The sequence below is a fragment of the Electrophorus electricus genome, chromosome 10, assembly GCF_041902795.1.
Source record: "Electrophorus electricus isolate QZ-2024a chromosome 10, ASM4190279v1, whole genome shotgun sequence".
NCBI lineage: Eukaryota > Metazoa > Chordata > Actinopteri > Gymnotiformes > Gymnotidae > Electrophorus > Electrophorus electricus.
The window spans coordinates 29,340,777-29,367,845 of record NC_137506.1 but is presented as its reverse complement, the minus strand read 5'-3'; the positions used below and the strand labels follow the sequence as shown (position 1 = coordinate 29,367,845).

The 27,069-nt window shown below is 46.8% G+C and overlaps 2 protein-coding genes and 1 long non-coding RNA gene across 7 annotated transcripts in view; 1 reads left to right on the top strand and 2 right to left on the bottom strand.

Annotated features, from left to right (window-relative positions):
- slc25a21 (solute carrier family 25 member 21) overlaps nt 1-2,272 on the bottom strand; it is an 80,036-nt gene extending 77,764 nt beyond the window's left edge. Inside the window, exons 1-2 of one of the 3 annotated variants that reach the window (XM_035532793.2) lie at nt 1,920-2,272; nt 1,627-1,715 (exon numbers count right to left, since the gene is read on the bottom strand). In XM_035532793.2, coding sequence (XP_035388686.2) covers nt 1,627-1,693 — 67 coding nt within the window. In that variant the 5' untranslated portion in view covers nt 1,694-1,715; nt 1,920-2,272. The remainder of the gene's footprint in view (nt 1-1,626; nt 1,716-1,919) is intronic. The other 2 variants (XM_081721276.1, XM_081721277.1) reach the window with 2 other exon arrangements.
- LOC113588220 (uncharacterized) lies at nt 1,186-4,921 on the top strand. Of its 2 annotated transcripts, none has more exons than XR_003411832.3 (3): nt 1,186-1,651; nt 2,366-2,493; nt 4,396-4,921. It is a non-coding gene; the product is annotated as an uncharacterized LOC113588220 (long non-coding RNA). The 2 variants fall into 2 exon arrangements; XR_003411831.3 differs by having other exon boundaries at nt 1,191-1,651; nt 2,384-2,493.
- A 169-nt stretch (nt 4,922-5,090) lies between these two features.
- Nucleotides 5,091-26,428, bottom strand: plekhh1 (pleckstrin homology domain containing, family H (with MyTH4 domain) member 1). 2 transcript variants are annotated; one of them, XM_035532792.2, is made up of 30 exons: nt 26,152-26,419; nt 21,476-21,644; nt 17,847-17,909; nt 17,538-17,687; nt 17,348-17,431; nt 17,204-17,264; nt 16,934-17,092; nt 16,027-16,817; nt 15,820-15,898; nt 14,488-14,579; nt 14,185-14,332; nt 13,960-14,096; nt 13,721-13,831; nt 12,941-13,027; nt 12,410-12,568; nt 11,551-11,631; nt 11,254-11,433; nt 10,812-10,923; nt 10,459-10,571; nt 9,416-9,592; nt 9,217-9,314; nt 8,865-9,042; nt 8,533-8,688; nt 8,061-8,158; nt 7,848-7,989; nt 7,616-7,755; nt 7,290-7,419; nt 7,033-7,116; nt 6,259-6,405; nt 5,091-5,743 (listed from the first exon to the last, which is right to left on the bottom strand). In XM_035532792.2, the coding sequence occupies exons 2-30, from the start codon at nt 21,626-21,628 to the stop codon at nt 5,567-5,569; spliced, it is 4,287 nt and encodes a 1,428-aa protein (XP_035388685.1). In that variant the 5' UTR covers nt 21,629-21,644; nt 26,152-26,419; the 3' UTR covers nt 5,091-5,566. The 2 variants fall into 2 exon arrangements, 1 of the variants encoding a protein (XP_035388685.1); XR_014125493.1 differs by lacking the exon at nt 5,091-5,743 and having other exon boundaries at nt 6,268-6,405; nt 6,674-7,116; nt 26,152-26,428.
- Between the last annotated feature and the right edge of the window lie 641 nt (nt 26,429-27,069).

Sequence of the window (27,069 nt, the reverse complement as noted above, 5' to 3'; positions counted from 1 at the left end):
TCTTATCCTACTCTACTGGAACTTGAAATGAAGGTTTACACATGCAGATAATTCGTGTACTTAAAAAGGAAATGCTTATGTATACAGATTATTCATATACTTTAAAGGCAACTGCAACATAAGCACAGGAACAGCATTTTAGGTTTCAAAAAAAGATTAAATGAGTCAATAGGGGACTTTATAAAAATGCCAGATTTTATAGCCTAAAGTTTATTTAGTGTGTAAACAGTTATTTCTCTGGCTTCTGATCTATTAATTTGGGTTGATTGTGATCATGTAATATAGCCTCTGTAACCCAAGGGGTAATTAAACAGCCTTGACAGCAAAGAAAATGTAATGTAATGTTTTTTTCAGCATAATTCAAAATGGTAAAAGTTTTTACACATAGCTACTTAATTTCTGAAGTGGTTTATACTGGTTCATTTATACTGGTTATGTATATGATGATTTTTATCAGTTTACACCATTACTATTCATTAGACGTTGAAATGAGAAAATTGTCAGCTAATTCATGTCTGTTTGAATATCATGTATGAAAATGACTAAGTATTTGGACTTATGTTAATACTTGCTTGACATAACTTCTAAAATAGTATAGCCTACTGTTTCATTGTGAGGCAGGGCCAGTGCAGAATTGCTTCTAATTTGTTTTAAACAAAAATAATAAAATGAAGAACTTTACAACCTCAAGCCGAACCAGAGGTCATTCTTGCCACTTTCTAGGTGCATGTAAAGGAACTTTACAAAATCAGTCTGAACAAGCAAATCTCCATATAAATCACATTAACCTCCAAATGAAAATTTATATTTATATATATATATATATATATATATATATATATATATATATATATATATATAAAACATGATATCTACTTAAATGACTGGTAGCACACACATTTACTAATAAAATTACTAACAGATCTAGGTTAGTTACCTTATGAAACAGAGATGTTATTCATGTTGACAGTTTTTGTAAAGCCAAAGCAATCGAAATCAAAGACTCACCATGGTTGAATAAATGTTTCTCTAAGCTGTCAGGGTGGCCTTCACCCCGTTTACGTTTTACAGCGTTGAGGCGGATAGGATCTCATCTTAATGAGAGCGAGTGTGTGTTCAGTGTAATACTCCCTCGACCATAAGGAGGATCTTTATGATATGCTACTTTAGGAAGGCCTGGCCCTGAACGTTTATGGGGCGTGGCCCTTTAAATCACAAAACAGCTTATGGCGGTGAAGGTGCAGCTAGTGACTCGAACCGTGTTTCTGAAGGTTTAGCACTAGAAAGATGTAGGTAAAACAGAAGGCGGTAGCTGCCCTGGAGGTAAAGGTAATATGTTGTCATTTTTTGGGTTGGTTAGTTTTTTTCATCTGTATAAAGTAGCGTAGACCTTGCGAAGGAACCATTTGAATGCGGAACAAGTGTTGGTGCGCTTGTGGTTTCCCAAGACCATCCGCTCCGTGGTAACTTTGGGAAATGCGCTAACTTGTTTAATTGATCCACTTTATTTAATACTAAGCACACACGTTTCTCGTAATTCCGGAGATCACAGCATAGATTAATTGATTAAACCTTAGCTAGCTGGTCGGGTTCCAAACCTGAGACTCTTCTGGATGAATCACCTACCTGCCGATCCACCAGCAACGATTTGGTGAGTCGCCTCCCGCAGTAAACTCTTTTTCTTGGAGGTCATTTTATTTTAGCCTGCGTTCAAACTGTTTAAAAGAAAGTTTCTAGTTTGTAGTTGGTCTTTAACTGCAGACAGACATCAGTCTTGTCCCACTGATTGATTAGTCCAGTTGTAATGTTCGTGCCGCTTAATATTTAAATGTAAACAACAACATTGAGTTTAAAATAAGTAGGTTCGCACGCTTTTGTGTTCCGGATCTTTTTCGGCTTTCGTGCATATTGAAGTTTACCTTGCTCTGGACCACGGTGCTTGAGGGAACCGAGCACGTTTCTTGCCGGTTTGCCGTGCAGTAATCCGGGGTTCCGCGTGCTTCGATGACGTCCGAGTCGCACTGATGGAATCTGACCGAGCCTAACCGACTCTAACCGAGCCTAACCGACCCAAGTTTAATTTTAACCAACCAAGACATGGCCGTTGGCGCTCCCTTTTACGGTGGTTTTTTACAACATCTAGCAGATATTAGGGCCCAGACTAATGGCTAACCTCCATAAACTATGACCCGTGCTGAAACGTGGGCTTGTCTGTTTTTATCCGGTGGTTGAGAAGTGCTGAAAAGATGGGAAAGGGTCGTTTTTAGATTGATTTCGATTTGTGTAGGGATCTTTGATTTAAAATATGCTGTTGCGTGGGGTGGGTTGCATGACAAAAGAAAGTAATTACGTGACTTGATTTTAGACTTGACATTATTCCCAGACGTAAAACGGAGCCAGAAAGACTTCAAGCTCTCAACAGACAGGAGGGCTACCGTTGCCACGGAGACTGAGAGGCCCCGACAGCACCCACGTCTCTGCAATACACGAAAGGTTAGATCATTCACTATGTCTAATTCACTCGGTACCCAATCCCCCTGATAAATAGTTTTATCTAGGCTCGTTGGCTCGCTAGGTAGGCTACTCGGTCATGTTTGCAGAGACTACGTGGCTTGTTATTACCCTTCAGTCACTGTCAGTAAAGCCTAAAGGAAAGTGCATGCAGAGGACAACACTAATCAGGGTCTGGCATTACGTTAGTTACTTAAGATTAAGTTGACTGCTTAATTGTGAAGCAGAACAATGAGGGTATTGATGATAAGTGCTGATATGTAACCTAGCCTGGTAGAAGTTAACGTTATAGTTAGCTTAGCGTTGATCTGGCCACATGAAGATTTTGACTTGCTCTATACCTCGTGATTCTGTCCGGTAAAAAGGCTTAATAAGCGAAGTTTGGCCACTCTAGGGGCGATTTTCCCACACTGACGTTAGAATAGAAAAAGACAGTCATATTTAGTTTTTCTAACCGACCCGGTAAATGAAAGATACGGCAGTATCTGGGTTGCAAGGTCTTGATTCATATCAGACTTAGTCAAGTAGGTGTAATGATAGCATTGCCAACAGCCATGTATGAGTGAATATGTAGATGAGGACAGCAGTAAGCCTATCGTTATTACTTCAGAATTAGTGATGAAAGACCTTTTCCGTAGATCAGAAGGCTGTCGGCCATAACTGGACCCAAAATTGTTACGAGGCCAGCCGAGTACACGCCTCCGTCTATTAGCATATGTCACTTTCTTTTTTAAATCGGTAACATTACATAAGTGAAATTTAGTTATGTTGGATAGATATGTTGGATATGTCAGGATTTTCTCCTACCTTCACACTTCTTTGGTGACATTTGCTACACATTTACTGTTTTAGCACACTAAAGTAATGCAATTCACCCTACATGAATGATAAACCTATCAGTTTCAGGCTGGTCAGAAATTTCAGCTTCCAGGCTACAACTGTTTCTGCTCATGAACAGTCCATTTCTTGCATGAAAGAGTGCATTAACCCTTAGCTCCAACTCAAGAAAATGCACTGTGAACTGTCTTAGGAAAGCAAGCTGGTTTTCTGAAAATAAAAATAAAACGCAACTTTCTGAAAATAAATATCTTAAAACTCACAGTGGTTTTATCCACAGAACAATTCGTCACTCATAATATTTTGATAGCTCTTTTGCAGATTAATTTCCATATTAGCGTATTACATCAGCCTCTCGTCCTAAAGTACTGTTATAGTAAGAGTGCTGTGGGTCTTAATACATCCCATTCTTCACTTCTACTATTGTAATGCATTTGTTAGTTCTGTTCTAACAGAGCAAACTGGATTTAAGGAAACGGGTGCCATCACAGGTATAAACAGGTGTAAACACATTGGATTTGTAACAGTGTCCTGCAAAAGGGATCTCCCCCCTTTCTAATCAGCCACGTATAAACACATGTAGTCCGGAATAATTCCATTAGGTGGTTGTTGCAGATTAGCCACCTGTGGTCCAGCTTTTGATGATGTTAGGGTAAAATTATTATTAATGACACTCAGAGTAGCACTGGTGTCACTGGTGCAAGCCATTGTGACCATTATGAGAAGTCAAGCGATATAATATGAGATAACTAGTGAAAATAGGGACGCTGCTAGAACAGATACTGGAGCAGCTCCACTCTCATGCAGTGTAAGTCAGTAATAAAAATTTCTTTGTCTTTCTGTTCTGGTTGTGTTGCATAAATATTCTTAGTGGAAATTGACACTATAATTGGGGGAAAAAGACATGAAATGTTGTTTTGCAAAATTTGAGAAAAACCAGACAAGTCACAAAATGGGCAACCACAAAACTGTGGGGGGGGGTAGCCAAACAAATTAAAAATCGTACAATTTAAAAATAACATTTTTTCTTTTTTTTTTATCTCCCAGATCTCCAGCTGGAAGCCTGACTAAATTTCAGAAAGAGGTCTTTTGCTGTTGTGTTAGAGCATTTGCAGTTGGACTGTTGAGGTGTTTCACGTGGTCTCAGACCCATGAGTCATGGTCTTTTTAGCATATGTCAGCACATCACAAACTTGAATCTCTCTAAATGGATGAATCTCCTACCACCTTCTGAGGTGAGCTCAGTACAGTTCGTTTGTGGTTCGTATTGTGGTCTGCTTGATTCTTGCATTGTGAAAATGAAGCTTCCCTGGTTCGTTTCACTTTGTCATTTAAAGCAAGTCTTAAGGCTCGTCATATGCTCCGATATTCATGAGTCTCGAACAATGTCTGCACAATGAATTGCGTGGCTCAAAATTTGTCTAATGCCTGTCTCTACTTTTACTTTAGTTTTGTTTTGGGTTTTTTTGTTGTTGTTTTTTACTGTTCTGGGAATTTGATCAGTTCTGTCATATCTTAGTTTTTTACTTTTTTTAATCCACTTCATTAAAATGCAGACTCAACTAACAACCCATGAACAGTGGCCATCTTGACTACACCATCCATAATTCAGTGTTACACAGATGAGGCCTGAGTTTTAAAGGAGCTGTGATATGAACAACGTGTGGTCTGAAATCTCAGTGCTAAAGAGGACCAGAAAGAGTACCGAGAATTTAAAAAGAACTGAGGTTTGTTGGAACCGATTCCCTTTTGCAGAAATGAGTTTGGTTTATTTAAAAATAACTACATGTGAAAACAACCTTAGTCACCCTTGAAAGCACCTTGATTTGGTGGTTCACATTCCCCCTTTCCAAGCACAAGATTTCTTTTAACTCGGTTATGACGGAAAGATTTAAAAGTAGGCAAGAGAGAAGGCTGAGAGCCCCAAAGTTCCTCCCTCGGAGTGCCTCACCATAAGGGCCCCAGGAATGTGTAGCTTAGAAAAAGGGACTGCCTGTCCTTCATTTTTCCAGGTATTTGAGCTGTTCACATTTCGCATTTTGAATGATCAGGCATGTCCTCCCTTTCCTCAAAATCTGCAGTCTGTGCAAATGTAAAATACAGCGTACAGTTTAGGCTAGGGCGACCCCTTAAGAGTGCTGTACAGCAGACACTTGTAGGTAGCGCTCCCAGCACCATGTGTGAGGTCAGGCTGACTGTTATCAGACCTTGAGGGACCTCATAAAAGCGTGGGGCCTTTGGTCGTGTACGTCATGGAGGGGAAGTGCCTGCCGTCCATGTCCCACAACTTCCCGTCTCCCCGAGAGCCCAGTGGGGAGGGCTGCATTTGGCTCCCCCCTGCTGGAATACCACAGTAGTTGATATAGCTGGCCATCAGCAGGGTCAACTCCAGGATCTGAGCAGTCAGAAGAGAGAGAGAACCAAGTCAGAAGGTAGAAAACATTCTACACATTAAAAAAAAACCCATTACATTTAAAGTGTTTAATATGGTCCTTGGACATTGGAGGCCAAAGAGAACAAGATTGGTACAGTACATGTGAAACCCAAGCTCTCATTGTAATGGTCCAGTTACTACTAACACACTGGACCTCATTAGCACTGCCTGTATGAATAGCTGAAGGTACCTTGGGGTAAAAGGAAAACCTGCTTTTAACATCAGCTGTCATCCTGATATACTGAAGCTGAGGGATGAAGCTAGCACTGGGATTTTTTAAATTTGTGTTTGTTTTTGTTTTTTTTGTTTTTTTTCTGAATTCACCCCCATGATAGTGTAGATGAAATTTCTCCTCCACCTTAGAAAATAATGATTAAAAAGACATGTACGCAGTTCTTTGATTTAGTACAAAATGACATGTCAGGATTGTTAACATGGTATCCCCTAATGTCCTAGTGCCTCTTCTCCCCTCTTACCTTTGGTTTAGCCATTGCGAAAATAAGCTTATCCACAGTCCTCTTCCCCAGCGCTTGCTCTTTATTCTGGCTGATCACCACCATGAAGTCCTCTTTGCAACCCCCAAAAGTGAAAACTGACTGGTATGGGTAGGTGACCAACAGGTGCTACAGACAAAGAAACACACATGCAGTACCTGAGACAATGGTCGATCCACCCGTCTATAAAATGGCCCAGAGCATAACCGGTACCACTGGTGCTAAAGTGACATTCATGGCCTCATTTTTGCTTTGAAACTCTTGCCGTAAATCAAACGGGCGCCGTCTCAAGTCTCTCAGAGTTTTTAACAGGGATTTGGTGAGGGCAGCAAGCGGATGAGGACAGTCTGAAAATGGAAGAGTATTGGGCGGCAGCTAATTACAGAGGTAAGCCAACCCTGTTTATTCCTGCTCTGCAAGGCTGGACCTCTGCAGGCAGAGAGGCCTGGGTGACCCAGCGAGCGGCCATCCAGGACGTCCAGCAGGGCTGGAGACTTTGGAGCCACTGTGGTAGAAAATCATTCCAGAGTAAGCATTCCATGCTTACTTCCGTGGGCTGCACAGAACTAAGGGGAAAAAAGGGCTTGACCTTTAAATATTGCAAGTCAAAGAACAGGCAAGAGAATGAACGGGTGAGTACTGTTGTAAAAATAATTCCCCCAGCCTTGAGGAGAGGACAGCAGTGGGGAAATAGAGTTGTGCATCTTAGTTTTGTTTGTTGTTCCCATGCAGACACACAGAGACTCAGGCACTTACCATGGTGTAATCTAATAGGCTTAACCCATCCTCACTGACAGCAAGCCACACCTGCTTCTGCTCCAACATAGAAGGGGGTAGAGGCTGCAGACCAAGTGAGAGAGGAACAATATTAGCCTCAACTGCTTATATTATTGAGAATACACCTCATCAATATTTTCCCTGTTTAACAACAAGTAGAAAACAATGGAAGTTAATTGTCAATTTTTTATTATTTTTTTCTGTGAACTTTCAGGACAGAAAAGAAGTACGCATACTTTGGCACTGAACAGCTTGGCTCCAAACAGCGGCCATTTGCGAGCCACAGTCAGGTAGATCCTCACACACTCGGCAGAAGTGCACCCCCGTAAGACGGACCACTTCGTGGCCAGCTGCTCCGCCAGCTCCCTGTACAACCCGATGCCTTCATCACGGCTCATACACAGCCACAATTTATGCATTTGTCCTCATGGGTTAAGCTTGCCAGGAAACATCTTTCGTTTTGAGATTATGTAAATTATTTTGTCACTACTGGAAGGGGGTGGGGGTGGACATATGGAGGGCACTACACACAGTGCTTGAGGGAAGGGCTATGCCCGTTTACCTGAGCTGCTCCATGCTGCAGTCCTGCTTGTACCGTTTGGGGTAGAAGCGCTCAAGAACTTGCAGAAGGATCTGGTGGATCTTAGGCTGGGGTGATCCGGTGGGAGACGCCAGCGCCCGGTCCAAGTCCCCATGTTCAACCTGCATGGCAGAATTACCATATGAACCTTTCATAGCCAAATACCACAAGGTAACACACACACACACACACACACACACACACACACACACACCTGGGCCATCAGTGCAGCCACTTCCAGAGCCAGCTCCTTGTTGACAGGAAAGTGACCTTGGTGCACTTCTTCATTCACTTGATATGCCAGCAGGAGGCGCTCTCTCTCCGTTTCTCCTTTAGCCTGTGCTCGGAAGCAGATCCTACACCACATAGCATATGAACCTGTTGCAACCGCTACTGTTTATAGAGAAGAACACGTGTTAAAACATACCTGCTTTTGTACGTTAGACGCACGATGCGTGTCCCCTCATACTTCCCAGGTTGCAGCTCTTTCAGGGCCTGTTCCCACTTGGAGATCACATCGCAGATCTGACAAATGTGTACCAAAGCTTTGTCAGATCTACGGACACAGTACTCCTCCCCAGTGTCTGCTCTTTAGTCTCCCTGCCTGCCACCATGACGTGCCCTTTACACCACACAGTGCTGATCACTGGCTGGTATGCATGCGTGACCCGTAGGTGCTACACACAAACACATGGGGCCACTGGGGCAAAAATAACATTAAAACGGTCAGTTATGATGTCTCTCGACGGCTGGACCTCTGCAGGAAGAGAGGCTCAGATGAGCAAGACTGAGAAGTGAAATATTCTTCCATTTTACGGGCCAGTAAAGTGAGCTCAGTCATAATTAAGACACGGTTAAGAGATACGTGTGTGTGTGGAGTGTCGGTGGGGGGGGTTTACCTTGGCCACAGGCTGGAGGCAGTACTCCAGGTCTTTCCTGGATGGGTCGTCGGTGAAGAGGGCGAAGCCACAGAGCTGGGGCTTCCTTATGCCTGCCCTCTGGTTCAGTGTGTTCACAAACTCTTCCACCGTAGTGGAGCCATCAAAGCCCACCACCTAGAGATGCGCAGGTGGAATGGAGAGACACTACACCGAAGGCGAAGGGCTTGATGGAAAGCAGCTCATAAGAGTTCCGTTACCAGCAGCAGCAGGTGTCAGTGTTTGCAGTGTTCGTGAGACGGACGCGTTTGTGTGCGTGCATGAATGTGCCCTCGTTCAAGAGGTGGGTGTACCTGGTATGTGTTGTTCATGAAGTGCACGGGTATGCTGAAGGGCAGCGAGTGATGGTAAGGGTTTCTCAGCAGAATGGACAGAATCTCCATGCGTGACGGCTTGGCCTCTCTCTCCCCGTTCTGCAGTGCTCTCTCCACTGACCGCTGGCAGTACACTGCATACTTTCCTACTTCACTCCTGCACACATGCACAGGTCGCATTAGGACATGACACGAATCATTCCAACACCTCCCCGAGACACACCGTAACAGTAATGAGCAGAAGGAAGGAGTCAACCCTTTACAGGTACTGGGTGTGAGGGCATTTATTCAAGTATGGGTGCATTCCGCTCGGAAAGAGAGGAGGTCTGACCTGGGATCAGCGTTTCTTTGCAGGTACTGTCTCAGGTACCACAGGAAGCGATGTTGTGGCAGGAAAAGAGCCACACACACAGACAGCAGCTGCCAGCACTGCCACGGAAAACATGGATTGGGGACGGCAAGCTTATATTCCATTAAACACGTTAAAATGTCATTTGCTGAATATGCGCGTGTGTGTGTGTGTGTGAGACCTGTGTGAGAGAGTAGTTGTTTGGCATGCGTTGGTTGGTCTGTTTGATCAGCTGACAATACATCTCGTTCTGCAGCTCTGGGTGGGTCAGGCACACCTGCAGTGCACTCTGGGCCAGCGAAGTGTGGTAGTCAATGGAGGGGGCCTCCACTAACACGTTGATAAACAGCTGACACGACTAGAGGAGAAGGAGATAAATAACATTCCCCATTGCTGTGTGTGTGTTTGAGGTTGTGCAAATACCATCAGGATCACGCATACTCTCAGTATTGTCACTGTATTGCTTTCGTGACGTTGTTATATCTCTGCTTTGCCACTAGATGGCAAGCTCTGCACATTGGTTCTGAGTCTGGGAGTTAGAGCCAGCATATGAAAATGTTTGTGTTTTGTTTTTTGTTTTTCCCCCCATTAATGCACTATTTATGCTCCTACAGAAATTACACTGCAAATTAAATCAGGATTTAGTTGTCTTCCATTACTGGGGGGAGCTTTTCTGCTTTAGTATCAAATGTCTTTTTAAAATGGCTTGAACAAAAGAACAGCTAGTAGCTAGACCAGTGGTTGCAGCGATCTGAACTTAAACTTTGTCAGCTGTGTAGAAACCTCAAGAAGAGGCAGCTTTCACAGGGGAGTTGCGGCGGGGGCGGGGCTCCAAACAATGAATGGAGGCGGTGGGAGGTGAAGTCCACCACAATCAAAGCCTAATCCAGCCCCATTATGTTCCCACGGCACTAATGAGTAGGGGGCGTCACGGGTGCCCCTTTGATCTGACTGTGGGAGAGGAGGCAGTGCTTTCAGATAGCCCACCATGCAGGTGGCTGATAAAAAAAAATAAAAGGTTAGAGGATCTGAAGAGATTAAAAAAAAAAAAGTCCAAATTAGAGAAGAGTGGAGGGGAGGAGAGGAGGGGGAATGAAAGAATGCAGCATTTGTATGCGTGAGGGTCAGCGCGAGAGATGGAAGTAGTAATGGGGGGAGAGAGAGCGAGACCCTACTATGAACAGAGCGCTAAAGAGCACAGAGGAGCGAGGAACGTGTGCTGACCTTAAAGAGCTTGAGGGCCTCTGTTTGAAGTGCCTCAGAAGGCAGGGTGGTCAGAGGGGAACACAAGCCTTCCTTACTGAAGCACAGGACCTCCTCTTTCCACAGAGTAGAGTCTTTGGACACACGCACACACACACACACACACACACACAGATTCAGTTACAAATCAAAATGGCATGATTGCTGATTTTAAGCACTTGGGAACGGCCATGAACACTGGGGTCTGGACAAAGTCATGTAAACTGTCGGCTTCAATTTAAAACGACATTACACAACATTTCTTTGCCCGTCACATGGAGCAACGTTGAACACCACCCACCACACGGTGGCCCTCTTCAAAAACAGCATTTCACCTGGGTCTCCGTCCACGTCCAGCAGCTGGCCAATCAGCTGCTCGTACTCCGTGCCCACCTTTAGGCTGGCACAGCTGCCCGCTGCCACCGTCAGGTGGTACAGCCAGGTGTCCTGACAACGGCGCAGAGAAGCAGAGAAGACGTTAACCACGTCCACGTACTGACGGAAACTCGGCTGCATTTTTTTTTTTTTTTTTCTTTTCCTTTCCTTTTTTCTACAACAGTCTTTCTAGTTTGTACCATAAACGCACTTTTACAATCAGGCACAACGCATTGGTTGCTCATTTAAGAGTGCAGGTCACTGTGTTCCATTCAGATATATGGACTTTGCGCTATATATAAGAAAAGATAACAGAATGCTCATTACTAATTATGCCTTAAAGGACCAAATGGCCCTTTGTATGTATGTAAATTGTATGCAGTTGTGCTTCATGAGCGTTACCTTCTCTTGTTTGGTGCCTATGAGCAGGTAGGTGGGGCTTTGCTCTTTAGGATGGACCACTAGTGTGCAGTGAGAAGAGAGGAAGCCCCGCCCACCTGCCTCGTAGTCCTCATCAGAGTCACAGGACCTATCCACCTCCTCTACCCGCGCCTCTCGCACATAAAGCTGGCCTAATGGGAACTGGCACATGCGCACACACACACACAACCACAACATAATGACAATATATCAGCATCTACAACAGCAGTAAGACAAGAATTATTTTTAAAAATTGCGTTCACACTAGAATTGACTGACCTTGTCGTCCTGGTTCCGGTAGTAGTAAAACACCTTTCCTATTAAAGCGCACCACACGAGCTTCGAATGACCATGTTTGACCTACAGAGCAAACAAGACACAGACGGAGGGACGTGAGGAACAAAGAGACACAGAAATGGGAGGGCAGCATTACTCCACAGACATGTCTGCCCTGCCAGCCATACACACTAATTACAACCAGGGAAGGAACAGCAGCAGATTGTATGTTGGGTGCTCCCAGAGCACATCAAAGCATGCGCACAGGAAGAGGCCAGATATTACAGCCCAAGCTGTCAGTCAGCTGCTGGAGAAACATCAAGCAAGTTCCTGTGATGTGGCCAGACACGCACCTTCTCACACACACACACACACCCCCCCCCCATAGGAACTTGCTTCCCACACGTGTGTGTGTGTGTGTGGGAGCATGTGCACATGCATGTGGAACCAGAGAGAGCCTCAGAAAAAGGTACTCCACCTAAGCAGAATTCCAAGCATGCTGACCTCAGTTCTGTCTCAACGTGTGCTAGCCACCCAGGAATCTCTCTCAACGGCTTAGCTCAACACTCACCCCACCCCACCCCTTACACACACTCAGTCTATCTCCTACTCCAGAGATGGGCAACTACTAGCAAACTGACCAATCTTATTAAAATAACAACCATGTACATCGGAGGCTGATTTTACCAGATAACTAGATGCTTTCAGGAGTGGTCATGCATGCAAAAAAAGGTTTCTAGTGTTTGACAGTGGGTGCTCAGAGACTACTGCCTCTGTCCGCTGGCATTAACCCATCAAGAAACTCTAGGCCTCATTTCACTAGTTGGAGGATATAGTGAGGGTTCGTGCTTTTCAGACTGACCTTAGTAAGCCAGCCACGCACTGTGGGTTTGGCTTGTGTCTCCATGGTGATAGGCCCACTGGCCTGGACTTTGAGAATGTTCTGAAGAACTCTGATCCACTCCTCCAGGATGTTCGGGGAGTCTGCTGTCAGGTAGAACGTCTTCTTCTCTGTGATTAACTACCACAACACACACACGTTCGAGTAGTATCACAGTAGTATCATCACTGAGGCCGACAGCAGAGGTAGAAAGATTAGATCATTAGAGAATTACATCTGTAGAGAATTAAGCATAATTGCCACCATGGCAAATTTTAGTAATCTGACTACGTAAAACACCTGAAGGCGAAGTATTCATTTGTGAGACAAAAGAATACTGAGCTTAAAGACATCAAGCAGAGAGACTCCGTACAGCATAGTGTGATGGTAAACTCAGGGTTGGCGGATTTGGATAACGGCTTTTGGCTGCAAAATGAAGTGCTTGCAGCAGGAATAAAGGACACCGTTTGATGCTGTGGCTACATGTTCTGTCTGTGTGTGTGTGTGTGTCACCTGGAATGTCTGTGCTGCCTCTCCACGGGCTATCCGACAGGAAGCGTTGAGCTCAATCTGGCCCTGAGGCTTTCGGATCACGTCACTCTTGGAGCACAGCAGAAGAAAAGTGCACATCACTACCTGCTCACGGAGCCTAACAGTGTTTCAGAGAGCCCACCCTACCGTACTACCATGAGTCTCCCACTACTTCTGTATTTCACCCTCCTCATTCCACTAGGCTTACGTGATGTTATAATGTTATCTAACTTCAAATTCAAATTATTTATTTATATAGCGCTTTTTACAACAGTTGTTGTCACAAAGCAGCTTTACACATGTCCCGAGTCCGAGCCCCCAGTGAGCAAGCTAAGGAAAAACTCCGTAGAGCACGAGGAAGAAACCTTGAGAAGAGGCAAGACTCAAAGGGAGGGCCAATCCTGCTCTGACCAACAACAGACACCACAATATTACCAATATGGACAATAAAGAGTAGAATAAGTAATAACTTGAACACTATAAGATGATATCTGCCAGCGATATACTCACCGGTGATTTATAAAACAGGCTCTCTCCATTCCTCATACCATAGAGTACCAGTGATGTACTCACTGGTGATTTATAAAACAGGCTCTCTCCATTCCTCATACCATAGAGTACCAGTGATGTACTCACTGGTGATTTATAAAACAGGCTCTCTCCATTCCTCATACCATAGAGTACCAGTGATGTACTCACTGGTGATTTATAAAACAGGCTCTCTCCATTCCTCATACCATAGAGTACCAGTGATGTACTCACTGGTGATTTATAATACAGGATCTCGCCGTTCCTCAGGATGAACCAGCGCCTTTTCCATGCCTTCATTTGGCTGCCCATCTTTAGCAGGTACCCAGACTTCTCCAGAGTCTCCTACAAGCACACACACACAAAGCGTGTGCGTCAAATGTATCAGGTATTCTCTCACCACACGTGAACTCTGTCTTTACTGACACAGTGTCCGCACGAGAGTCTTTTAGGACCTTCACTAAGAAACGTACCAGACCTGCGCTCTCGCAAGAGTAGGAGGACGTGCGCTGAACTTTCTGCTCGGGCTCCGAGTAGTCGCTGTCCAGCGAGTAGGCGTCGGGAGGGATGGCGTAATCGCTCTCGGAACTGACCGAGGACATGGACACACCTAGAGGACAGGAGAACTGAGCCTTCGGCCCCTCCTTTATCTCAATGCCATTCTCTCGTGTTCGGGAACTATGAAGCCACTGCCTCACCTCTCTTCACGGCACGAGGGCTCCCCGGGGTACTGCTCTTCCTCTCCAGCCCCAGAGTGGAGGTGCGGAGACTGGCTAGTGAGCCACTGTCGTCCTCCGAGCCAGAATCTTCATCCGGGAGAGGTGTGCTGCTGATCTGAGTGGCTCTCTGGGCAAGAGGTATTGCAGAGGGTGATGGAGTTAAAAATCCCCCCCCCGTTCACACCACTGGATACACTCAGCCATGTAGCATAGCAGATGAGCTGTACATTAATATTGGTATTCTTGGGTTAATATTGATTAAATATTGGTATTCTTCCTCACCCCTTTCAGTGTGGTGTAGACAGGCACACTGATGTTCTTGTAGATGAGGTGGGTGAAAGGACCTGATGCAGGATACTGAGGCAGGGCGGACCCTGTGCAGGGACATTCACAATGACACCCAGAACCGTGGTGCTGATGTCACAGGTGAACCACACGCAAGCTCAAACACACGTTTGGAAAACACCTCACACATCTGGGTAGAAGACGTCCAACAACTAAACTTCCACTGTAAACGTCCACCCCGTTTCTAGGAGACGGGGCGAGAGGAATTCCAACCCGTCCCCTTGGTCAGTAGCGGGTAATCTGGCAAGGTTTGGCTTCCCTTTAGCAAAAGCATTAACCTCAAGTGTTGCCATGGTAGCACTCCACTGTGACCTTTCCTTAGCAAGCAGGCATGTGTGTGTAATGCATTAGTAATGGTCAGCGCATGCACGCGAGGACGTTTCACATTCGCCGGCTAGCTAGTAAGAAACCGCTGTGAGCAATAAAGGAGTCCAGTGATGGCTTCCACAGACGCCTCTTAACCCTGCTGCAGGTTAGGCCGCGCGAGCTCCAGCACACCACGGCGCCACGTCTCTCCGCTGCCCTTTCACAGCGGGCACTCAACTCACCGGCTGGGCACGACCGATCAAGCGCACGACCCCTTCTTGCCACTTGAATATCCACATATACTTGGAAAACAAGAATGAGCACTCCTAAGAGAAATGGGGCCTATTTTTACTGGGGCTAACGATACACAAATATCGTGTGAAAAAGTAGCACAAATCCTTTCACAGCACAGGTCCCCGGCCATGCTTCTAGAGGTTTAGCAACCATTTAGCAAACCTAGAGCTGTAATTTTCAGAGTCTGGATTAGCCAGATCAGATGGACAAGATTAGGCTCGTGACTAAAGTCTCCAGGGCAACGAACCTCTGCAAGGCGCAGAGCTCACAGAGCCGGGCTGCTGTATGGTAGCAGCGAGGTGGATGGGAAGCACCCTGATAATTACACGCCGCTGTCCTCCTTTCATTGGGGCTAATTAGAAAGAAGCCTTTCCACTCTCACCCTCCTCCAAGAGCCTCTTAGAAGCTTCGATGCATTGCAGCCTCACCTGCACAGGTTCCCCCAGGTGAGAGGTAACCTGACCCCTCACCGACACATCAAAAGGAGCAAAACTAGAAACATTCTGATGCAACCTCACCTCAAGCTTGACTACATCTGTTTAAAATGCATCGCAAGATAGCTGTGGAGATTGGTTAGTGATAGAGTGGTGCTGTTGGTAACTCATCAGCGAGCGATACTTGTTTGTGATTGTTTGGACCTGGATTATTATTGATGATTGGTTGACTGACCTTTCCCCGTGTTCCTGGCTCCAGGGCTGGCCTCTGACACTCTCATACCAGATTTTGCCACTGCGTAGATCCGGCTCTCCTACACGGCACACACGAGAAGACAGTCAGCTAAACGGAATTCAGCAGACGTCTAGCTATGTCTTTTGAACTCAGTCTCTGAGTCTCTTATTTCAGATTAAAGTGAATCCCTTCCCCCCTCCATTGTACCCAGGAGGGAAAGCGGTGCAGCGGTGGAGGAGGTGGTTTCGCCGCATCTGGATCCAGCTTCTCCAGTTCCTCCACCAAACCCAGGAACGAGGCCCCGTCGTGGGGCACTGCCTCTCCCGAGAACCCCTCCACCACGCCCTCCATGCTCTCGGGGGGTCCCCCGTCGATGTCGGTCTCCTCCACCCCCAGCGTTGACACAGAAGCCAGGGCCAGCGACGGGCACGCGCATGAGCCGATGTCTATGCTGACGCTGACCTGGTGGAGGCACTCCAGGCCCGGCTGGGGCTGACTGTGGTGCTTCTTCACGAGCTGGATGCTGTCGCGGGGTGTGAGGGGAGTGCGTGCCTTGGGCAAAGTCATACTGGCACCGGAGGGCAGAGCCTGTGCGGGAGGCCCAGGCCGAAGTCCGCAGCCCACAGACAGAGGGGCGCACACAGGGAGGGGGCTTTTGGGAGCGGCAATAGGCGTGTCAGAGCCAGAGGAGGAAGACGAGGACGAGGAGGAAGAGGAGGAGGAGGAAGAAGAGGAGCGAAGGCGCTGGGAGCGGAATTTGCTGTTGAGCTCGTCAGAGGAGCGATCTCTGTCCGAGGTTCCTTCCGCTCCTCTCTTCCGCGTGACCGCTGCGGAAGCCCCAGGCCCCTCCCTCACTTCCGTCGCCATGGTAACGCCTGCTGCATCACCTCTCTCTGGGCTGAACTTGAGGAGGCCATCTCCTCGGCCTTGGAGAAGAGGGTGTTTTAATGCGTTCTGGAAGATAGAGTCCAAACACTCCAGTGGCTTCCTCTTACCATCTGTATGGCACAACAGACACAAATACCATTCACTTAGACACTCCAGACCCTCTCAACAGACACACAACATGTATTTTATGCGAGAAGACTATTCAAAGCGGAATATAAAAATATACCTGTTGCAGAGTTGGGCACAGATATGCCTGTCGATTTCTGGCCCTCATCCTGAATAGGGGGTGTACCAGGGCAGCTGGGGGGGTGCAGGGGGCTGGAAGGCACCAGGTGGGCATCTGGAGACCTGGGAGAACCAGGTGATGTGGGCCTCTCCAGCAGGGCTGTAGCAGACAACAGGGCAGGGAAGGTAGAGTAATGAGTCTCTCTAAAGAAAGAAAAAAAAAAAAGAACGAGAGGAGCAGAAAATGCAGAAGAAATGTCTGCATCAGTACTTTGAATGTGTTCCGCCTGCTTTACATTGGCTAGCTTTAACTGCTGGTTCTCCATCTCCATCTGAGAGAAAGAGAGAGACTGACTTTAATTAAATTGTTTGAGAGAAAGCATAGCATTACTGTACGACCTAACACATAACTCACCTCTCGTAGCTTGAAAGTAACCCAGTCTTTGATTTTGGCTGCCTTCTCCTCTATAATCTTGGCTTCTTGGGCTCGGACCAAACTCTGGAGATAAGAGGAAACCATTCTGTGCATCAGCTCATCCCCCTCCTGAGAGCTTTTATGGACATACATAGCCATGGGTCTTCCTCAGATCGGAATCTCTACATACCTGTTTTTCCAGCAGCGCTTCCAGTCTCTTTATCGTCGTATCTTTTTCCTGCAGCTGACTGGTCAGCTCCTGATATCGGCTGTACAAGGAGCTTTCTGATTCAGTGGGCTGCGCGTTAGCTGATTTAAGCTTTTCTTCCATGATTTGGACCTTGAGTAGGGTAGAGAAGCAAAACCTCATTAAAACACTAATCAAAGTTTTCAGTTTGAAAGCTTTTAAACAAGAAGCCAATGGATGAGTTTAGACATGTGACTTTCTGTTACGCTATAGGCAGCTAAAGGCAGTAATGACTGGTTAGGACGGTCATACCTGCTTCTCTGCGCTATCGGCCCGCCGGTCAGCCTCGCTCACTCTCTGCTCCAGCTCATGCATCTGCACACAGAACCAAAGGCGTTTGGACCGGAACTGGGCAGAATTAAACAAACGCCGACCACAGCCAAATTCGTTCCTGTGCCGGATTTAAACAAACGTGGGTGCTTTGACGGTCCACCATGTGCAGGCCACGTTTCCCAAAGAAGGGTTAACGTCATGGAACTCGCCAGCTGGGAAACAAGCTGTAATAAGTCATACGAAAAGGGTTAATGGGCAAAATGAGCGTTACAGCGCCTGATACAGATCCTAGTGCCTTGTTTAGCTTTGATTGGTTTTCATTAATGGATGGTGCTAAATTAAATCTGTGTCAACCATGCAAGGGTGGGAATGTGCGTGACCAGCCCTCGGCCAGAGCGCCGTGACCAGCTGGCAGGAGGGAGGTGAGCACAGCATATCTGGGTTCATAAGCCCACCTCCCACCAGTTACACAAGCACTTGAACATTATAGTGCACTAGACCTCACACATATAGAGCAGTATATGTTCAAATGGTGATGGCCGGAAACCATCCCCAGCATGGAACTGGTAGGAAGTGGACACACACACACACACACACACACACACAGACACACACACACAAGCTCTTCATTACCTTTTAGAAGTGTCAGTGGATTTATGGTACATTAGGTCCAGTGAAAAGCTTTCTAGAGTAGGAAGAAAGGAAAAGAAACCCACAGTTTGCAGACAAACAGACAAAGGGAGAAGAGAGAGAGAGAGAGAGAGTACTAGAGAGGAAGAAGTGGCCCAAATGAGTGCCAACCTGTTCCCAGATCAGCTCTTTTTGTATACCTAAAGAGGACGGTGTGGTGGAAGCATGCTAAAGTAAACTCACAGCACAGCTGTGTGTGCAGGGTGACCTTCAGGCACACATTCTGTAGGGCAGACCTCTACCCTCATTCTTGGATTCATTAGAGTTCTTTAATCAGGCCAAAGGCCACCCACAAACACGCATGCACACGGGCACGCACTCCTGCAGGTAGCACGTCCCACGAGGAACCGCAGCATTGCTGCTGCCAGAACTCCTTTGGCTTGTTCCTTTATACCTTTGTACTCCACCCGCTTTGTCCTTTAACACCTCCCGCTGCCCCAAGTCCTCCACCCACTGGCCCAGGCGTCCCAGAGCCTCCTGGTACGAGCGCTCTCCTCGCTCACCCCTTCAGCAGCCTAGCGAGGGCTCGAGTCTGACTCTTCACCCTAGGGTCAGCACATTTGCCTCCCGAGAACGAACACTGGACCCCACTAGAAACTGGAATCCTGCTAGATGCTCTGGACACACACACACACACACACACACACCAGCATTGGAGAGAGGCCCACACACTCACATCCTGACTCGCTGTGCATTAGCCGGTAATTCAGCTGAATCACAGTGAATGAAACAAATTTGGCCTCAAGTGAGGTATGACTCACCAGGAAAATCCCTACGACTCAAACCCAGTGGCACTGGTAAGCATTAAAGCGTCAACATACCCCACCAGTTCAACTTACTGGACTCAGCTGGGACTAAAGACAAGGCTAAGCCCATTCGTCCATGCCCTCCCAATTCAGGACTCAGATGATGGGATGGGAGAAGGGTGGAGAGTCCAGGCAGTGGGTGATGTAGGGGTCAAACCCAACAACTGCTTCGCTTAACCTGCGTTTGCAAGTGGGACCGATGGGTCGGGTGGTCTCGTCTGGCCGAACTTTGACCTCAAGGCTAAGCATGTGTCACTGCTTACGAAAGGAATCCAAACGCAAGGACGCGAGGAGACAAGCAGGCCGTGTGCTTGGGCTTGGGAGTGCTGCACCAGTCACTGCTGTCCTCGGTCAAAGCTTAACCCTTTTTCCACCGGGAAACCGTTGCCTAGCGCAGCAATCGTTAATCACTCCCCAAACGGCCATGGTCTAACTGCCGTTCAGCTCAATCATTAAGTTTGCAGACTAACTAGGCGACAGGGACAGACGGGGTGAGCAGTGAAAAAAAAAAAAAAGGATAGAGAGCGTGAAAGCGTTATGACAGGGAAAGTGGAAGATTGCTGTGGCAGGTTAACACTCCGGTTTGACACCTTCTTGTAGAGCAGAGATCTACACTGATAGTCTACCACTGAGCCATTGTGTGCTCTCACACACGCACGCACTTGTATTGCTGCTACTGTAGTTAGCTCTGTTATGCTTACACCCAAACGTAACCTAACGATCTTTTTAGCATGTTTTCAAGCCTTCGTTTAATCTGCAAGCTACACTGTTCGTAGAGGCCCGACACTTTACACATCTACTGTGAGATTATTTTCTTGTAATGGGAAGCGTTTCCTGTTTACATACTTGCTGTTGATTTTTTAGGGAAAAATAAATCAAATCAGACACACCCCCACCCACCCACAGCCTCGAGCAGTGTCCTGCACTCCTGCTGTAAACTGGGTCAATGTATAAACCGCTCCTAATGACAATATGGCAACGTCCGAGTGCCTCTCCCTCGTCCATCGGCCTAAACCAAACACGCTCTTGGTGACCCCGAGAGAGGGAGTAGCAATCTTGTCCTTAACCAGAGACAGAGGGAGGAAGAACGGTGAGAAGGAAGGATGATGGGTGACGTCTGAAGAGACAAGGACCTGACGCAGGACACCAGGAGACCTCATCCGCACATGAACTGTTTAGACAGAAAACATCATGCTGACGGCGTGAGGAGAGACAGAGAGAAAATAAGGCCACGCTCGCGCGCACACATTCTTTAACGCAGTGAGAGACTCTGGCTGCCTTCCTAGATGAGATAAAGACAAACAAATGGCATAAGGCCAATGTCCTCTTGGCATTGATGCTTTGGCGTTCCACTCCTCACCCATGCTAGCATAGTTAGCATGACACACACGATAGCACTTCATAAACTACATCACCCAGACAGACAAGTCTCCAACACATGGTTTGTTCAGAGAGCTCGCGGCTTAAGGCAAAAGACAAGCTGCTTCTGCTCAGCCATTTCAACAGGTAATGAGCAATCAGGCTGATAAAAGGCCTTTTTTTAAATGAGGAAGAGGAGCCTCGATGTGATAACGAGCATTACTGCTCCTTCAACATACAGGATGCAGCCAAGAATGAACAAGGGAAACGTGGCACGGAGCTCCACTTTGCAATGAAACATTATTCAACACACACACACACACACACACACACACACACACACACACAGACACTCAACACTCAAGGATCGTTCACACTGGCCAGTTGTCTCCCCTGATTCTCTTTGCAGGGTTCCCTGCCAAATCTGACAGTTAAGCGTTTTTCACAGTATGAGGTTCTTGGGGCTGGAAGGAGAGGATAAGGGAGGAGACATGACAGCATCAGATTACCCTCCCCTGAGGAGGAGGAGGAGGAGGAACAGAACAGACTGGTGTTCTCCGAGCATATTTCAGAGTGCTTTTGTAAATTCAAGCAGGATTTATTCTCAGTTGCCACGATATATATCATTAGGGCTTAGCTTCAAACCCCTACAAAGGTGACCTTGATTCAAACCTCTACATTGCTACAGTTGAGCTGACTGAGAGAAAACAGTCAGTATAGCCTATACATCATGCTGTAGAACATGCGCCTTACCTTCTCAGCCAGGAGCTGCCGGATTTTGCCGGCCTGCAGGCGGAAGCGGAGCAGCTGCATCTCGAGGGCGACACATCGCTTGTGCCAGTCCACGCCAGCGCTGGGCACGGCCACCGTTGCACCTGCCACAGTGCCTTCCATCACCTCTGCCATCTGCAGCCACCGCAAACTGCCCCAGGAGAGAGAGAGAGAGAGAGAGAGAGAGAGAGAGAGAGAAAATTAGCCAAAAGGTCAACTGGTGGAAAAGCGGCATGACATCGCGCTGAACGTTTGCGTGTGTATTCTTAATCCTAATCTGGAAACATGACAACGACCTCTTCGAATTACTTTCCACCCATTTTTCTATTTCTATACCAAAGGGACCTAAAGACACGTTGTCAGCCTCTGTGGAAACCGAAGTATCCTCGGTCCTGGTTTCACTTTGCAAATCATTACAACGACTTTTACAAACAGCCACACAAACACAGAGCCGTTAATACAGCCAAACAATGTACTACGACAGCAGCCAGGAGATCTGCAGAATCCCAGCCAGGGCTCTGTTGCTTCCTTCTCCAGCTGACGTTTCCTAGAAGGTGAGGACACAGCTGACATCACACCGCTGGCGGCAGACCCAGCAGGCGGCAAGCGTTCACGCCTCCTTTTATTGCTCCCCCTTGTCAAAGCCATGCACGTCTCGGGGATCACCTTGGTAACTGGAGCAAAGCAAACTCAATGCTAGAATGACATAGTCGAACAAAGGTTTCCTGTTTCCTGAGCGCTCTCTCATTCTCTCTCCCTCTGTCTGTGCACTGAATGGACAGTGTTTTCTGGCGACTTGGCACGGAGTGCATGGGTGTCGGGGAGGTGAGCGGTCCAGGGGTCCAGGGGTCCAGGGGCCAGTCCTCCTATGCACTTCTGGAAAAGTTCATCCACCCAGGCTGAGCCCTTCCTCTAAAGCAGGCACCCAAATTTCCCTGCCTGTGCAATCCCTTCTTAATTACAGGCCCCAGGAGAAACAGGATCTGGGCCCACACAATGGTGTCTTTCTGCATGACAGTCCTATTACAGACATGGGGAGGGGGGGGGGTCCTCTCCTTCTCTGAACAAGGGATAAAGAATGTGTGGGGCTGAATGGAGAGAGCCCTGAATGTGGGAAAATGGCACTCTGAAGTGATTTTACCTGTGAGGGGCCTGCTTGGCAGCCATTTTCTAAAGCAGGGCATTTTCACAGGCCTGCGTTCCTCTCAAAGCGCCAGGGTGTTAAACCCCGGACCAACTCAACCGACCGCCATCACTGCCGCAGTTCAAGCAAGAAAGCAATTGAAAATCAAAACACTTGCATGACAGTGAGGGAAAAAAAAAAACCAACAAAAAAACCAAACAAACAAAAAACCCGGTACCAGTTCAAGTCTCCATAAAATTGGGTGGAGGAAGAGCAAGACCGGAGCTCTCTGCATGCTTGGCACGGCAGCAGAGCCATATAACACTGCACTTTGCCCCACTGGCAAATTACAGAAGCGCTCCTCAGAGATGTTCTGCTCTCTGACCAGAACTCTCCGTCAGGTCCTGCCAGGGATCCTACTGGGTGTTCAAGGGGGCAGGGCCAGATACAGGGGACATTTCCATAACTATCGTTGCATGGCCAATCACGACAGCATGCTGTGAATGAGCCATTTGGATGTGAAGCTTGTGCAAAGCCTTTCTAGTGCCTTGGCGGACCAACACGTTCGCATACTGAGCTGCTGGGTAGCATTCATAGGGGAGGTGACATCTACTATTGCCATGGTAACATCACTACATATCTTTCCAACGTGGCTCTTTATTTGCTGCTGTAGTCAGAAAGTTACTGCCAAGGCGGACTTTGACTCAAAAACTTCGAAACATCTTCCATCAAAACAGCCGAAGGGTGGATTTCATGATGGCGGCCACCCACCCTCCAACAAGGCAATGAACCCAGCTGGTGAAGACTGTGACCCAAACCCAGCTTCTGTTTCACAAGCGAGAGAGCTTCTTCCAGTCCGAAAACAGCAGAGTGGTGAGCAGGACCTTGAGATTCACCTCCACAATAAAAAGGCATGACGGCGCTCTGTGAAAGCGAGGCTGCAGAGAGGTTCGGCTCCTGAGAAGCAGAGCTGTAAGAAAGGCTTTATAGTCAGATGAAATCAAAAGCTGCAGCTTTCAGCACAGTGCAGGAGCCAGGGGGAATTTGCACTACCTAACTTGAGCCAGTGAGGTTTCATGTTTACAGAATACCCTGTGAACCCCATTGCTTTCTGTTACTTTAACATGAATACAACCAAGTAATAAATAATAGGCGTACAGCAGTGGGATGTATAGTGTAGCTTGTGTAACCTTTGTTTGACGCAGAACACCTGTTTGTGATTCATAGATTTCAGCTGCTTTTCGATATCTGATCTTCTCTTTAAAAGCGAAAGGCTAATGCATCTGGCACACTGCGCTCCCAGGCAAGGCTGCTGAAATTGAGTTAACTAGGTGAGAGGGTGTGTGGAGGTCAGGAGGTCCAAGGCGGGAACCCTCTAGTGCATCATTTAGTCCACCAGAACCTCCTCTATTGTTCCATGCACTCATTCACACACACACACACACACACACACATACACACACTCACTCAGACATGCACACATACACACACAGTCTCTGCTGAGCACGCAGCTGTGGTGATATAAGCAATCAGGTGATTAGGTGATATCATCCTTTTTTTTCCCCAGATTATCCCCATCAAGGTCCAAGTGGTTTCCCAAGAATTTGGCATTTCATCCGCATTACTCGAATCAGCAGGAAAAAAAAACAAAAAACGGTGTGGATCTGGGTCAGATTTGCTGTGTGTGTGTGCGTGCGTGCATGCAGGGATGGGGGGTGCATGTGTAATATGCGTACATATGTATATGATTGTATTTGTATGTGTTTTATTACACTCAACCAGTGGTGCTACAGGCTGGAGCATGTAATCTATGATCTATCCGGTCCCCTTATATGCATATATATATGAGAGAGAGAGAGAGAGAGAGAGAGACAGAGAGAGAGAGAGAGAGAGAGAGAGAGAGAGAGAGAGAGAGAGAGCGTGACAGGCCACCCTACATACTGGCCATGTGATATTGGCCCAGAGGTGTCTAACTGTAAAGCCGTGGAACACCACAACAATGGCACAGATCCGTACTCTAATTCATAAAGTCTGCCTCTTGTCTGCTGGCATCCAAACATTCCTCATTACATGATACATGCATCTAAAACAGATGGTCTGCTCAGCGTGCAGGGCATTAATGAAGCTGCATCAGTGAACATGGCAGACCACACCAGCTTCAGCCCAGGGCCCTTTTTTTATATTTAGGCAGAATAAACATCTGCTGCAGGCTTTAGCACTTTCAGGGCCAGTATAAATAGCCTGTGTACGCGTTATGGTGAATATGTGTGGCAAACAGCTGTATTCAAAGCTAGAGTCTCGCCTCCCCTAAAACTTCACTGCTGTGTGTGTGTGTGTGTGTGTGTGTGTGTGTGTGTGTGTGTCTCGTTTAAAGGAAGCCTTGCACAGACTAATAACAGGCTACTGTAGACTGGTCCACCTCATTATCAGCAGAAATAGTAAATATAGCCTAAGACATTCCATGATGCTGAGGTGTAAACATGTTCAGTGCAGTATGACAAACGCAAACGCACACACGCACACAGAGAGAGAGAGAGAGAGAGAGAGAGAGAGAGAGAGAGAGAGAGAGAGAGAGAGAGAGAGAGAGACAGACTGCTGGGGACAGGAACCGACTCCATGTGTGCCTACAAACACAAAAACCAAACCTCCCAGAGCCGGGCCACATCATTTTGGGATGTCACCACAAAACAATATCAGCCTGCATGCAGCGTATAAAGGAAAACTCCCTACGATTTATAAGCCTGTATTGCTGGACCTTAAACCAGTCACTTCAGCGACAGTTCCTCGAATCCTGCTTCCTGGAGAAGCTGTGGTGAAACTCGAGGCTCGAGAAAAGTCAGTGTCTACACTGGGGGTCAGGAAGGTCATATAGCAAGCACACTCCCCGCGCGATTCCGTTAGAACAGCTGTTTACCTAATAACTGCAAGTGACCATGAAAGAAATCAAAGGTGAAACACTGTATCCCTGCTATCAGGATTACACATGTGCACAATTACCCTGATGCTGAACAGCGTCCAAGTTGCCTTCACTTTTTCTTGTGAAACAGTGTCCAAGAGCAAGCGCAAAACGCGTGGTCAAATATGCGTGACTACGGTGGGCCCTGCATTCACTTTGTCCAAAAATGGTCACAAGACACAGGTGTCCGAGACCCTGGCCGAATTGCTGGATGGAGTGTGACCACTTGGATAGCCCCTCGCTCATCTCCGAAACAGCCAGTGACTAAGGGCTGACCGTGACCAACGTCGTGGAAACAGCATACATAAAGTGCATAACCTGATGTGGAATAAGACGTTTCGAAAATAAGAACTATAAATCGAGACATTTATTAGTCATCCGCCCTATAATATACAATTAGTGCTTGTGGTCAAAATAAGTGTCTGAAAAGTCCTAGAATTAAATCAAACCTAATATTCTCGCACACGTCTCGCGTTTAAGTGACCGTCCGTGACGTGGGCGCGCTCTAAAGACGAGATATCTTGAAAATCTGCCCATGAGAAGAAAGTCCTCGCTGAGAGTCCTTTGGCGTCTACTTACCTTGCAACTGTCTCTTCTCTAGACCGCCAAAACTTGGCGTGCAACTGTTACGCGCGGCGCATCACGCATTGACAAGTCGCTCACTCGCATTCGTTTGCAACCGAAACCTGCCGCCCAAAACTTTCATTCTGCTTCCCTCCGTCCTCTTAATCTTCTCTCGTCTGCAGTGTAGAATCCGGTGAGCCTGATCCCCATTCAGTAAGTTCATCCTTCATTCCTTTAAAGAGCCGAGCGCAGGCTCAGGTTACGCCGGTAGCCAAGCCCCCTTTACTGCACCCCCGCGCAGGAAATTGCATCAGAGCGCAACTTTTCGCCCGTTCTTCCAAATAATATTGTTTTACCGACGTTTGATATTCTACATCTGTAAATAAATCTTGCAGTTTTATTTTTATTTATTTTATTTTTTTGCATTTTGAAAGTCTAATGTTGCATTAAGTGCTCTCTTTCACACAGTCGCAACCTTATTACTGTCACAACCTTATTACTGGTATATTGGTTAAGAATTGTTTTTCCTTGCTTTGCCAGCGCTGATTTACACTGTTAAATCCTGGTGAAAGTTAGCAATTACAAGTTATCATTACTGAGCAATAAAACGGTCGTATACCATTAAGGAGTTTTGTGATGTCCCATTAAGTTTTGTATTCCCATTAAGAGCTATTACCTTAACGAGTTCCCACACAAAATTTGATTCCATAATTATTGTTTTAGTTTCAAAAACATATAGAAAAATAATTTTCAAATACTAAATAGGACATAAACATGGTACTTCATGGACCTCATCACTGGATTCCTGCTCATATACTTTGATATATGAGCAAAGCTATTTATCTGCCAGTGTTGGCTTTTCTGGTTTTGACCTGCAAACTGTTGGTTTTCTTCTACACTGAACAGATGCTCCAGGCCCATGTTCAGCTACAC